We start from the raw sequence: 13,578 nt of genomic DNA, 5'->3' as shown, positions 1-13,578 counted from the left end.
TATTTTGCCAAAATGCTTTCCAGTATTATTTTATAAGTTAGCATAGTCACTATGTCAATATGATAATGCCAGTTTCCCCTTACTTGTCAACCTCCTGTTTTAAAAAGCCCATATTTGCTTTTCTTAAGTAAATGTATAGTCATTCCATTCTATACTGCTTTATTTTCTGTAGTGCATAATCTAACTCAACCTATCTGTATAGCTCATTTCAACAACTGCAGCACAGGGAGCCCAGAATAAGAAAGAGGTCCTTTAATCCTGCATAGATTATTGTAACGCCTGGATACATCCTAGAGTATATTAAGCAGATAATCAAAAAGTATTGGCAAAGTTCCTTGAGAGATGGGAGAAAGAATATGGAACTATTAAACTTTACCCTCAGGGAATCCCCTGATACTGTGTCAAACTTTAGGGATACTCAAATCAATAAGCCATGCCCTCAATCATGAAGCTTACTCTTGTGAAGCTTATGTAGGTAGCAGAAAAGCTTAGACTACCTATGGACACGCCTAAGAATTACTTCTGGAGGACCTCTTTTGTTGCTCAGCTATTGCCTCACTCTCTCTAAGCCCACCTTGGCAAGTGAAATCATTGCCTTCCCCCACTATGTGGGACATGACATCCAGGGGTGAAAGTTTCCCTGGTGACGTGGGAGAGGACTCCCAGCCATGAATCCAGACCTGGCATTGTGGGATCAACAATTCTACCCAGACTAAAAGGGGGAAAAGAAGTGTAACTAATAAAGTATCAGTGGCAGAGAGAGTTCAAATAGAGTTGAGAGACTATTCTAGAGGTTGTTCTTTCACAAGCTTCAGTTAGACCCTGATACCTATCATAACCTGCCAAATCCCAACCAGGACCATTCCAGCCAATCCTAGAGAATACCCAGGGCAATATATAAGATTCCACAAAGGTTCCAGGCACTGAAGTAACTTTCCAGAAACCTACAACCTCCAGATGGGTCCCTGGTCCAGATAAGTTCTGAAACCTAGAGGGCCCAGCCTCTCCAGAACATCAGATAGTTCCATCTCCTTATCCCATATTAGTGACAGACCTGATATAAAAAAGTTAAAATGGCCATAATCAAAACACCCCTAAATTCTCAATATCATCACATAGTTGGATAGTCATCATTTCTTAGAACATTTGCATCGATTTAGAAAAAGAAATAAAACGATAACAGAAAAAAAAGATTGTACATATCGAGAATTGCTGATTGTATATGTAGAATGGAATGATGTGTCAATATTTTTGTTTGTTGTTAATTTTTTAAATTAATAAATAAAAAAATAAAAAAATACACCAAAAGGACATTAAAAAAAAGAAAAAAATAAATAAGTTGGACTTCATCAAAATAGAAGAAAAAGTTATCTTTTCATGAAAAGATAACATCAAGAAGTGAAAATGGTTTACAGAATGGAAAAAAAAAAACCACCCCTAAAGAGAGGTATGGAAAGATCAAAGGTGACGGTGGACTTATACAGTGAAGATAGGATTTAATAAACGAATATGAATACCGAATCATTAAGTTGATCCATCTCTTTTAGTCTCTAGTATCTTAGAACAGCTAGAAGTAAAAGCCTAAAATTGTGGAATTGTAACCCACAGAAAACTCTGAAATAAGTTCTGCAACTAATTGTGGTGCTGTGCTTTTAAATTTATTGCTTTTTGTACGTATGTTATTTTTCACAAAAAAAGAAGAAAAAAAAGTCAGTTGTGATGATTAAAAAATATTTAAGTCTCCTAGCCTCCTATATTCTGGAGCTGCTAGAAGGAAAAATCTGAGAGGAGCATATGGTAGCCCATGACAAACTCTGGGATCTATTCTGTAACTGCTTGTTGAAGAGTGCTTTGAAAACTATTGCTTTTTTATTTCTTTGCTTTGCATATATGTTATACTATACAATAAAAAAGTTAAAAAAAAAAAGACTAAAATAAATATTCCAATAAAAGAGGTATAGAAACAGCATGTCAGTAAAGGGAGAGGTTACTTCCTGGGCAGGTAGATCTCCGTAAGGTAATTCATACCAAGAATAGACTCAGACTCAAAAACCTGCATGAAAGGTATGAGCAGGGGCTTCGGGAAGAGAAAAGTTTTAAAGAGGTGTTGAAGAGTGGTGCAAGGATTTCAGTGGTAGAATTCTCATCCGCGATGCAGGAAACCCGGGTTCGAGTCCCAGCCCGTGCACTACCCCCGCCCCCTGCCAAAATCAACAAATGGTGCTGCAATAGTAGGATAATCCCATGGAAAAAGAATGAAATGAGCCCCCCACCGTACAGCATACACACACAAAAAAAAGTGCTGAAGAGGCATTGGAGGAAAAGTGGAGGAAATCTAAAGTAGTTTCTCAAGTCTCCACTTCTGCTCAGTTGCAGATTAAAGAAAACTTCAACTCCTTGACTTCTAATCTTGTTGCAAATGTTTTTCTCTTTTGCTACCCACGAGTCTGCTCTGCTATGAGGAGATGAAGGTAGGAGTTGTTTCCAAAAAGGAAACATCACAGACGGACATTTCATTCCCATAAATTGATGTACTGATACTGCACACACAGTGTGCTAATTCCAGAATGAAACAGTTCTGTGGGGGAGACTCAGGCAGTAAGGGGATACTTTTTCATTAAGAAGGAAGTGCTCTTTCTTTTCAACTCAAGTATCTACAGGAAGGAAAACTAGGGAGTACAGTAATTCAGGTTGAAAGGATTGATCAGTGCTTCAGGCTTCCTTCCTACGAGAGTAACATATCACTCTTTTATCTGCGGCTTGAATACCAAGTTGATTTTCTGTATGATTGTGACATTGGTTAAAGAAAGGAGGCGTACAGTGGCAGTTTGCGAACTTTCTTTTCCTTGGCATTCCAGACAACGCCTATCGCAGTGGCTGAATCATCATGTTTTGATGAGACTTTGGCCTGAACAACCTGATCTGTCCAACAGGAGAATTTTGTTCCTTTCCTCCAAAAGCTAGCTTGAAAGTAAAGGCATGTCTGATTTATTGTTAAATCCATGGCTCTTCCTGGAAAAAGTAACACTTTGTATTTCTTCTCCTTATCTCCATGTGAAATCAGCTTTAAAAAATAAAAGCATCAAAAGCAGTTTGAAGGGAAAAAGTAGCCACACAAAGTGCTAAACCTGGAAAAAGATGAAGAGTAGAGCAGGATTCTTGCTGGGATGATTCAAGGTTTATGTGCCAAAGAAATATATGTGAGCATCGGATTACTTTTAGAAATGATCTTTTTTTTAAAAATTGGAAGTATAAAAAGACTGTTCTAGTTTCCTAGGCTGCTGAAGCAAACCATGGAATAGGGTTGGCCTAAACAATGGGCATGTATTAGCTTACGGTTTTGAGGCTAAAAGAAAATCCAAATCAAGGCATCACAACGGTTATGCTTTCTTCCTGGAAGAGCAGAATTTTGGGGCTGCCTGCCCCCTATCTGGTTTTTCTGTAACATGCAAGGCATATAGCATCATCTCCTGGTCTCTCCCTTCTCTTCCTGGTTTTGTTGATTGCAGCTTCTTATTTCCTGTGGCTTTCTCTTTCTCTGTCTGAGTTTCATTCTCTTATGAAAAACTTCAGTAATGCTAATAAGATCCATTCTTGTTGAAGGAGGACACAGTTTAACTGAAGTAACCTCACTGAAAGGTCCTATTTACAATGGGCTCATACCCATAGGAATGGATTAAATTTAAGAACATGTTTTTCTGGGGTACATAAAGCTTCAAATCACCACAAAGACTTAATTTAGAAAATATGGAAAAGGCTTCATAACTTCAGATAAAAATTAAAATGAACTGTCCGTAATTCTACAAACCACAGAGTGTAGTCATTTCTATTCATTATTACGTGCATTTGGTCTCTTATTGTAAATACAGGTTTGAAGTCTTGCTTTGGTCACTTACAATTATAATGATTACATATTGCCCCTAATTATACCTATTATTTAAAAAATGATTTTAAGTCTGTGGTTGTTATGTATCCAGAGTTGATGGGTGATTCAAATTTAATGATTTTTTAATTTTATAAATGTAATAAATAACTTTATGTTTTTAGTTTTGTTTGACCCTCTCTTAATTTCCTGAGGTTATGTTTTTAGAGTAAGAATCATTGAATCAAAGAACGGAAATATTTTCGAGGCTTTTGGTATACTTAGCCAAACCGACATTCAGAATGTCAGATATTACTTTCTTAGGTCAGGTTTAATACCAAAGCACAAACATTTCTGCTTGCTTCCGGAGTTGCTAATTGAAGTTGGTTCTATGTTCTATGGATTCAGACCCTTGTCTGAAAGGCTGTACTTTCCCCTTCCTGTTCTGGGAAAGGTAATTCCTGATAAAAACTGCCCTCTTCACCTCTGTCTTAGTTTCCTGAAGTTGCCATAACAAATGACCACAGTCTAGGTGACTGAGAATGACAGAAATTTATTGTCCCACAGTTTGGAAGGCTGGAAGCCTGAAATAAAGATAACAGATAACAGTAGGTTCAAGCTCCGTCTGAAATTCTTCCTTGTCTGTTCTAATTTCTGATGTTTGCTGGCTATCCTTGGCATTTCTTAGCTGGTGGATGAATCACTCCCATCTTTCCATCCTCCATCTTCACCTGACCTTCTCCCCAGTGTCGGTCTGGTCCAGCTCCCTCTTTCCTCTAAGGACAGCAGCCATGCTGGGTTAGGGCTCACTCTAATCCAGTTTGGCACCATCTTAACCAATCAGACCTTCAAAGATCCTAGCTCCAAATAGTGCCACATTCATGGGACCAGGCGTTAGGACTTGAATATAACTTTGGGGGGGATGCAATTCAATCTAGAGCAACTCTTGCTCCTCAAGGTGTAGATGAGAAGTTCGAGCAACGGGGTGTCTGCTGTGCACACCAGAGATGGAAGCTGGTTTTACAGCTGGTTTTACTTGAGGGTGTATCTGGAGTCGGGGCACAGACAGGTGTGTCAAGATGCACCAGCCCCAACCTGCCGCAGGACAGTAGTGAGGTGAGAGGAGTCATGGCGCCACCTGCTGGGTGTTCTGAGGAGCAACAGTCTTTTAGGAAGGCGTAAGAGTTAGTGAGGAAGGCGTTCAACAATGGCTAGCATGAGTGTCTTTGGCACAGATGGCTCACGCTGCCAGCTGCTGATGTGGAGATGTAGTTCTGGATACCCTAGCATGGCTGGCACATAGTAGGTGCTTAGTCAATGAATGATAATTCCTGTCCCCTTCCTGGCATGACATAATGACAGAAGATGGAGGCGACAATCTCAAAAGCATGGAAGGAAGGAAACTGATGCATTAAGTAAGCTATTGTTGCCGTACCTTGATATCTAAATAAAAATATAATAATAAATATTTCTTTGAGTCAAGTGTCTTTCTGAATATTTCTTAATTAAGACACCTTTGACAGGATAAATTAATGCCACTGTCTCCTCAGGAGACAGCGTGGTCTAAAGTTTCCAGCCTTATTCACAGGTAGTATGGGGATTTATAGTGGTTGCATTGGGTGAGCTGTTTAAAGTAGGAGCTAAGCAGATTAGAGCTGCCTGCATTGAACGCTATGTCCAGGTCTTCACATTCAGTTTGAACGACTTCAAGAAAATGAGCATGGATTGTGGATGTTAGATTCAGGTGTCAACTTGGCCAGGTGAACGTGCCTGGTTCTATTGCTGTGGACATGAGCCAATGGTACGTGAACCTCACCTGTTGCTCATTACATCTGCAGTTGGCTAGGAGGAGAGCCTGCTGTAAGGAATGATGTTTGATTTAATTGGCTGGTGCTTAAATGAGAGACTCAACGTAGCACAGCCCAAGCAGCTCAGCATTCCTCATCTCAGCACTCGCAGCTTAGCCCAGGCCTTTGGAGATGCAGAAAGAAATCACCCGGGGAAAGTTGTTGGAACCCAGAGGCCTGGAGAGAAGGCCAGCAGAGATCACCCTGTGCCTTCCCACATAAGAAAGAACCTCAGCTGAAAGTTAGCTGCCTTTCCTCTGAAGAACTAATGAAATAAATACTCTTTTATTAAAAGCCAATCCATCTCTGGTGTGTTGCATTCTGGCAGCTGGAAAACTAGTAGGGCAAAGGAGACATACCCAGTGCAGTGTGTGTGAGATAGCCAATATCATAATTCTATATCTGCCATTTAGAGGGCTGGTAGCCATACCCATAGGCAGACACCCACTCAGTCCTGCTGAACCTTCAGATGGTGCCAGAGGTTGCCTTGCCCACAATGGCCATTTTCAGGGCACCTTTGACATCCTTGTTCCGAAGAGTGTAGATCAGCGGGTTGAGCAAGGGGGTGACAAAGGTGTAGACCAGGGCAATCTGGCGGTCCTCATCTTCTGAGGAGCTGGATTGGGGACGCAGGTAGACTAGGCTGCAGCAGCCGTACTGCAGCAGGACCACCGCGAGGTGGGACGAGCAGGTGGAGAAGGCGCGGCGCCGGCCCTCTGCGGAGCGGATGCGGAGGATGGCGGAGGCGATGAGCACGTAGGAGCCGCAGATGAGTAGGAAGGGGATGGTGAGCACGAGGACGCCCACGACGTAGAGCACGGCCTGGTGCACACGGATGTCCGCGCAGGCCAGGCGCAGCACGGGAGGCACATCGCAGAGGAAGTGGTTGATCTCCCGGCGGTGCCCGCAGAAGGGCAGCGTGAAGATCAAGGCGGTGAGTTGCAGGGAGAGGCAGACGGCCAGGCCCAGGGCGCCGGCCACCATCTGCGCGCACAGCTTCTGGGTCATGACGAGGGTGTAGCGCAGGGGGTGGCCGATGGCCACGTAGCGGTCGTAGGCCATCACCGCCAGGAGAAAGCAGTCGGTACTGCCAAGGGTGACAAAAAAGAACATTTGGGCCCCGCAGCCAGCCAAAGGGATGGGCTTCTGGGCCCCAAAAATGTTGGAAAGCATCAAAGGTACCACCACGGAGGTGTAGCAGATCTCCAGGAAAGACAGGTTGGACAGGAAGAAATACATTGGGGTGTGCAAGGCGCTGTGCATGCGGACCACCCAGATGATGGCTGTGTTGCCGCAAAGGATCATCAGATAGAGGAGAAGGAAGAGGAGGAAGAGGAGGACCTGGAATTCCGGGACAGCGGTGAACATACGGAACACAAACTCAATGGGGTCAGATTGGTTGAGGACAGGGTTCCAAGTCAACATTTCTCCTGCAAAAGAATAAGAAGTGCTGAACCTTCATTTGCTGAGTTGCTTCACTGCCTGAGTAAAAGCAGAGATTTTTTTTTTTTTTTTTGGAATTACCTATTTGGCACCTAGTTTCCAATCGCAATGCTTGGGAATGAATTGACATTAGAGATGATGGCATATTTTTCCTTGGAAATCGTAATGAGTGGGAGAGATGCTCATTTGTAAAAGTTCCTGGTGATAAAGACATGGAAAATGTTTCGGATGGGATATATATTTTTTGCTTTGAGATTTTTACTCCAACTTGCCAAGGGGCGAATTCTTTCTTGTGTTTAATTAAGCTGAAGAATTGTGTGGCTGTAGATATTCTAAAAATTAAATAAATGAATGTGTTTAGTTTTTGGCATATATCTTACTATATATATAAAGCTTTGCAATTCCTAGGCGTACAGTTTGATTTTTTTTTGCATAGCTAGTACACCAGTATAATCACTACCTCAATTAAGAAATAGAGCAGTTCTGTTTTGACTTTCATTGCTGCAGATTAGTTTAATTATGTTTCCATTTATACACGTAATGATTAAATGTGTCCTCTATTGTAGCTGACTTCAACATTTTGTCTGGAAAGGTCATTCCTTCTGATGTGTATAGCAATGGTTTGTTTTTCCAATTGCTTTGCAGTATCCCATTTTTATGGGTACACCACAAATTATTCATGAATTGTTCGTTTTAAATTCAGTTGTTCTGATTCCACGCAGAACTAGTTAAGCATCTTGCATTCCAATCCTATTAATAGATGCTTCTTATATATTTCCTCTCATTTGGATATTTTTCCAACATTTCCAACTGTGATCCTAAACTTTAGAATTCAAAGAGATTAAATGAAAGTAAACGGTGTGGGAGTCAGGTGAAAAGTGAAGTGGAGCTGCCTGAAATAAGAAAATGATATAAGGAAACTAAAAATGCAACAGCAGAATTGAAATACGCATTCAAAAAATAGAAGACTAGGAAAGAGTTTGTAAGCATCTGGGCAGAGAAAAATACCTATAAATTAAGCACTTTTAGGTTGGACTACAAGTTTGTTTTCAACACAGAAATCCAAGAGATAATAGAGGAATGCACAGAGAGTTTTAATAAAAAGGAAATATTGTGCAAAATTCCTTTTTCAGGCATTAATGATTCATGTTCAAAACCAGCAGTCTCAGTCAGATTTGCAAGAGCTTAGGAAATATGTTTTCTAAATGCAATGAAATAAGTACCTTCACACAAACCCTTGCTTGTTGAGTGATTAATCAGAGTACATAATTCAAGTAACGTAAAAAATATGTGACTAAAAATGAAATAGTAAAATATGTATTTAAAATTAAATGGTTGGGGGTGCAAGGGTAGTTCAGTGATAGAATTCTCACCTGCCATGTGGGAGACTCAGGTTCGATTCCCGGCCCATGCATGTTCCAAAACAAACAAACAAACAAAACCAAACAAATTCAACAAATGGTGCTGCAATACTCACATGGAAAAATAACGAAACATGACCCTTGCCATGTAGCACACACAAGAAAATTAAATGGTTAATGCAGAGATGGTTAAAAGCAAGAGAAAAGTGCCAAGAATAAGTCTTGAAAACCTACATAATGTAAAATTCAAAAATTAAAATGATCTGTGCATATTTAACAACAGGAAATTATATAATTGGGAAATCGACAGGGAGGAGTGGGAGAAATGAAAGCATGATAATTTCTTCAAACTACATAAGGAGGGATTCAAGAGATACCATTTAATTATAAGTGACTAGTCAGAGAAATATCTATCCAATGATTCTATGCACTTCAGAATCATAATCATTAGTAGAATAAATACCAGCACATTCCCTTCATATTATCAAAGGATTAAAAAAACAAATATAGTTTAGAGGCAAAAAGAAAGGAAAATGAGAGCAAACCTATAAAATAAAATAGCTTAAAAATAAGTTGATGGAAGTAAATATTTCATTTTTAAAATAACGGGGGGTGCATGGGTCCTTCAGGGGTAGAATGCTGCCCTTCCATGCGGGAGACCCAGGTTTGATTCCAGGACACTGCACCTTAAATGCACACACACACACACACACACACACAAACAAACACAAAAAAGGGGCATATGTCCTACACAAAAACAATAACGGGGCATATGTCCTACTAAAGACAGATTCTCACATTCACATAAGACTAAACCAAGTGTAAAATATAGTGATATAGAAAGGCTAGCATTGCTTTTATTTTGTATCATGTTTTATATCCTAACAACTGTAGTAAGAAAGAGTCACAGAAGATTTGACTGTCTAAATGAAAACACAATGGACCCAGCTGAAAACTTTAGGACTAATTAGATAAGAAAAGGATCAATTAGATAAGAAAAAGTAATAGCTGGTGTTAAAGTTGCAAGAAGAAATATATTCCGTATTGTTAGTGGAAGTGCAAATTGCCATAAAAATTTGTGGAGTGCAACTTGGTAATATGAGATAGAAGACTTGAATAAATGCATACCCTTTGATCCAGCAATATTTTAAAAATTTATTTTTATAAATGGAAAATGATTATGCACATAAGATTGTTGACAGGAGTGTTCATCATAATTTTCAATAATAATGGTGAAAAATTGGTATCAACCTAAATATCAATAATAGGAAAATGCTTAAATTAATTGTGATTTACCCATGTGATGGAACACTATGCAATAATTAAAATAAAGATTGTAGGAAAAAATTAATAAAAGGAGAGGTGCTCATGAAAAAGCAGATAATAAAATAGCATATTATGATAATTCCATTAAATGTAACTATATCTACTCATAAAAATAAAAGGACATACCTCAAAATATTAACAATGGGTATTTACAGGTGTTATTGTGGATCAATTTGTTTAAGGCTGATGGTTTTCTGTATTTGCAAATTAAAAAAATACATAATTTTGCAATTATGCTATGATTTTAACACTTTTCCTTTATCTTTTGGTATTTTAGCACATTGTCGGGAAGGAAAGATTTTTTCAGTTATCTCAGATTTGAAACTTAGTCCTCATTTGCTAATTTCATTTTCACATTGACCACACTACTTGATGAGTCTTGGTTCCCCAATGTTTGATTAAGGATGTAAATATAGAGCCTTTTAGGAGATTTACAAAGATTAAATGTTTCAAATATATAATGTGTCTGGAACATAACAGGTGTACAATAAATGTATCAGCCTTCACCTCTCTGTTCTCAAGATGGTGCATTTCCTATAGGTATTTAGTTTTTGGTTCTTTTCTTTTCCAGAGTAAAGAATGACATTCCTTTAGAGCTGTATTTCCCCAAAGTTTGCTCTGCTAAACTTTAAAGAATAACATGAAGAGTGAAAGAGAAAAGGAAGGAGAATAAAACAAATGAGAGTTCAGTAGAATAGTTACAATGATATATTTTCAAAATCAAATAAGGTAGACCTGGATGCAGGAAAATCTTTAGACATGATTCTGTATTAAGATATAAACACCAAATAAGCTGCCTTGTCCCTAAAGGGGAATAGCCAAGTTTTGGTGCACATAAACTGTAGACAAAACACTGAGAGCCTGGGATATGCCAAGACAAAGTCGATTGCAAGAAAAGCGAGGACACACATCCAAGATGATGACTGCATTTTAAAACTGTACATATCAGAACTTACAAATTTGTGATTTCCCTTCCTGTGGTCACTTTCAAAGGCCATCCACTTACTCTAACGATATTGTCTCATTTAAACCATTTCTGGCTCTCTGGTGGGGATTGTTTCAAATACCCTATATTTTTTCTTAAATATCATCTGTTATGGCATGCATTCACATCTGGAAGATACATTTGCTTTTGCCCTTAATAGCAAAACATTTAAGGTACATTGAGGTGAAATACAATGCATAATCTAGGTGATTATATTTTGCACTTTAGGATTTGATCAAAATGGGAGTTGGTGAGACTAATATTATTGTGAAGCAGAAACATACCTTTCCCCCAGCCGTTCCTGAAATATGAGAATAAACATCATCATCTTTAGGTTCATTTGGGATGTGTGACATAATATTTGTGAACATTTCCCTTACGTTTTCAACCAGAATTAATTGATCCCATCTTTTAAATTCAACCCTTTGGCCATTCATGCAACCTGTCCCCTGGCACAAATGAAATATCTGACCATTTCAACATATATATCTGGTGAATGGGTGAGAGGTTGACTGCATCTAAAACTTCTTAATGCATATTTTCTCTGGGTCAACCTTTTTATTCATGAGCTCTGGGCAAATGGATTTCTAATTCTGGATCAGTATTATTTCATTATAAAATGTGAGGAATTCAAAACTTCATTTCTTTTTCACTTAATAGCCCATACAAATTCATGAACTGCATTTATTATCTTCAGTCTTCTGCTACTATCCCCAAAGCTGTTCTCAGTGTTCTTTCCAACTTGCCATCATCACCACCCACAGGATTCATTTGGTGCCCATTTTAGTTCCTTGGGGATCTGACACTTAACTCCTGGCCATGCCAATTTGATAAACATTTCAATCAGGATGATAATTAAAGCTCCACAAGGATGAAGGATGTCTGCTGTGTTTACCATAGTTTCCCCAGCAAAACTGATTTGATGGTTAACAGAATTGGATTAATTTGTAATTAAATCTTATGACCTTTAAACTTCCCTTCAAAGCCCACTATTCAATGGCTCCATCAGCAGTCTAATTATGCTACAATTACTCTAGCTCCACATAGACTGGGCTATTTGTTCACATTTGTTGGCTACATGCAATAAGGGAGGAATTGAATGGGATGGAGTCAATTTATAAATGGATGGTGGGAAACATAGTAGTTAAACTATTGATGTGTTTATTGAGCCAGTAAGTTTGATAATGTTGGAGTAATATCTAGGAAGCAGTCATACCTAAATGGTTGGTAGACCAGCTTTACTATGTGTAATGTATGTATACTGATGATACACAAACCAAAATCCAAAAACAGTTTTGAAAATGTTAAGGAAGCATGGAACCACAGTGAAGCTCAGTCCTAAGTCAAAAAGGTCCTCATTTATAAAACACAAAATTCTGGGGTGGTGTTGGTATTGAATCCTTATATCTGGGATCTGAGAGAAAACTCAAGAAACATCCCTCTCACATCCTACATGAAAAGGTATATGGCTAATTACTGGCATACCCGAGACTAGAATCCACATTTTATTGGATTCATTAGTAGAGAGTGATGTCTGCAGGTATGCCTTCTTTTCATCCACAGTGAAAGTTATGCAACTTAGTTAAGCGAGTACAATGTCCACACAGAAAGGATATATTAGTGGGATTCTGGCAGTACAATGGAAATAAAAGCCCGAATTCAGTCAGGTGCTGCACATAAAAGTAAGGGAGAAAACCTCCTCGTAGAATAGTCTGAAATCCCTTCCAAACTTCTTTCCCAAATTATTTCCCCTAAAAGCATTGAATACTGTACCATTCCCAAGTTAATTACAGCTTTAGGAGACACTTGATATCTAAAGAGTGTGAGTTCTGAATCTGCCATTTATTAGATTGTAAAAAAAAAAATGTTATGTAACTCTATGAATCTCAGTTTTTTAGCTACAAATGATTTAATATATAAATATAGAGTTAATGGCAAGAGTAAGAGTAACATGAATTAAACGCACTACCTAACTAGGTGTTCTTTGCCCATTTTCCTACTGCATCTTTTGCCCCAGCTCTGCACATTTACTTTCAGTTTCTTGCCATGGTCTGTCTTAGTCTGGGGACTTTGCATTTTCCACCCTCCTCAGCTAACACTTGTCTCCTGCACATTCCCTAGCTGCATCCTACTCTTCCTTCAGAGCTTGTAGCAAATGTCACCTCTCTTCCATATCCTTATTCTCCAAATCTAGTAGTAGCTGGTCTTGCTATATACTTCCAGGAAGCCTGCCACCTACCTCAATTACAAGGCCATTGTTCCTCATCAATAACTAAATCAAGAAGGCAAACGTTCATTGAATATCAGTTATGAGCTCAATTCTTGGGCCCAGCTACGTGGAGGGACATAAGGAAATTTTCAGGCATGATCACCACCTTCAACCTGCTAAAGGAGCATGATGCGTTAGAAGCAAATTTAAATAAAATTCCTTAGAAAATGAATTCTTCAAAATGCCCCCCAAATGAAAGGTTTTGTGGTCAAAATTGGAAAATGTTTGCAATTTTTCTCAGAGATTCACCAAGTATATTAACATAGTAAAGTTCTGTGAGGTCCTATCATAAAGTAACCAGCTTAACTTTACCTCAAAAATTTTCTAACTTTATTTCTTTATGGAATACTTTTTTTTTCCACATAGAACCATTAAATTTCTATGGATTAATGATGATATGTGAAAAAAGTGAGTTCCATGACACCCTCTTTAGAATGGCCCAATGGAAGGAACATTGAAGGAAAAGGCAGAAAGCTTCGGTTTCT

The 13,578-nt window shown here is 38.8% G+C and overlaps 1 protein-coding gene and 1 long non-coding RNA gene across 8 annotated transcripts in view; one reads left to right on the top strand and one right to left on the bottom strand.

Moving 5' to 3' along the window:
- Positions 1–13,578, top strand: part of LOC143646819 (uncharacterized) — a 139,313-nt gene that overhangs the window by 94,697 nt on the left and 31,038 nt on the right. The gene's annotated exons all lie outside the window — the stretch shown is intronic.
- Positions 6,175–7,134, bottom strand: LOC143646315 (olfactory receptor 10Q1-like). Its single transcript, XM_077115184.1, has one exon. It carries the CDS (start codon positions 7,132–7,134, stop codon positions 6,175–6,177), a length of 960 nt encoding a protein of 319 aa, XP_076971299.1.

Source organism: Tamandua tetradactyla, chromosome 9 (genome assembly GCF_023851605.1).
Source record: "Tamandua tetradactyla isolate mTamTet1 chromosome 9, mTamTet1.pri, whole genome shotgun sequence".
In the NCBI taxonomy this organism is placed as follows: domain Eukaryota; kingdom Metazoa; phylum Chordata; class Mammalia; order Pilosa; family Myrmecophagidae; genus Tamandua; species Tamandua tetradactyla.
Note: the sequence above shows the minus strand (reverse complement) of the source record. Positions and strands in the feature narration are given on the sequence as shown.

What these genes read in the sequence shown, in the direction of transcription:
- LOC143646315 (XM_077115184.1), bottom strand. Translation starts at nt 7,134, where the DNA reads ATGTTGACTTGGAACCCTGTCCTCAACCAATCTGACCCCATTGAGTTT.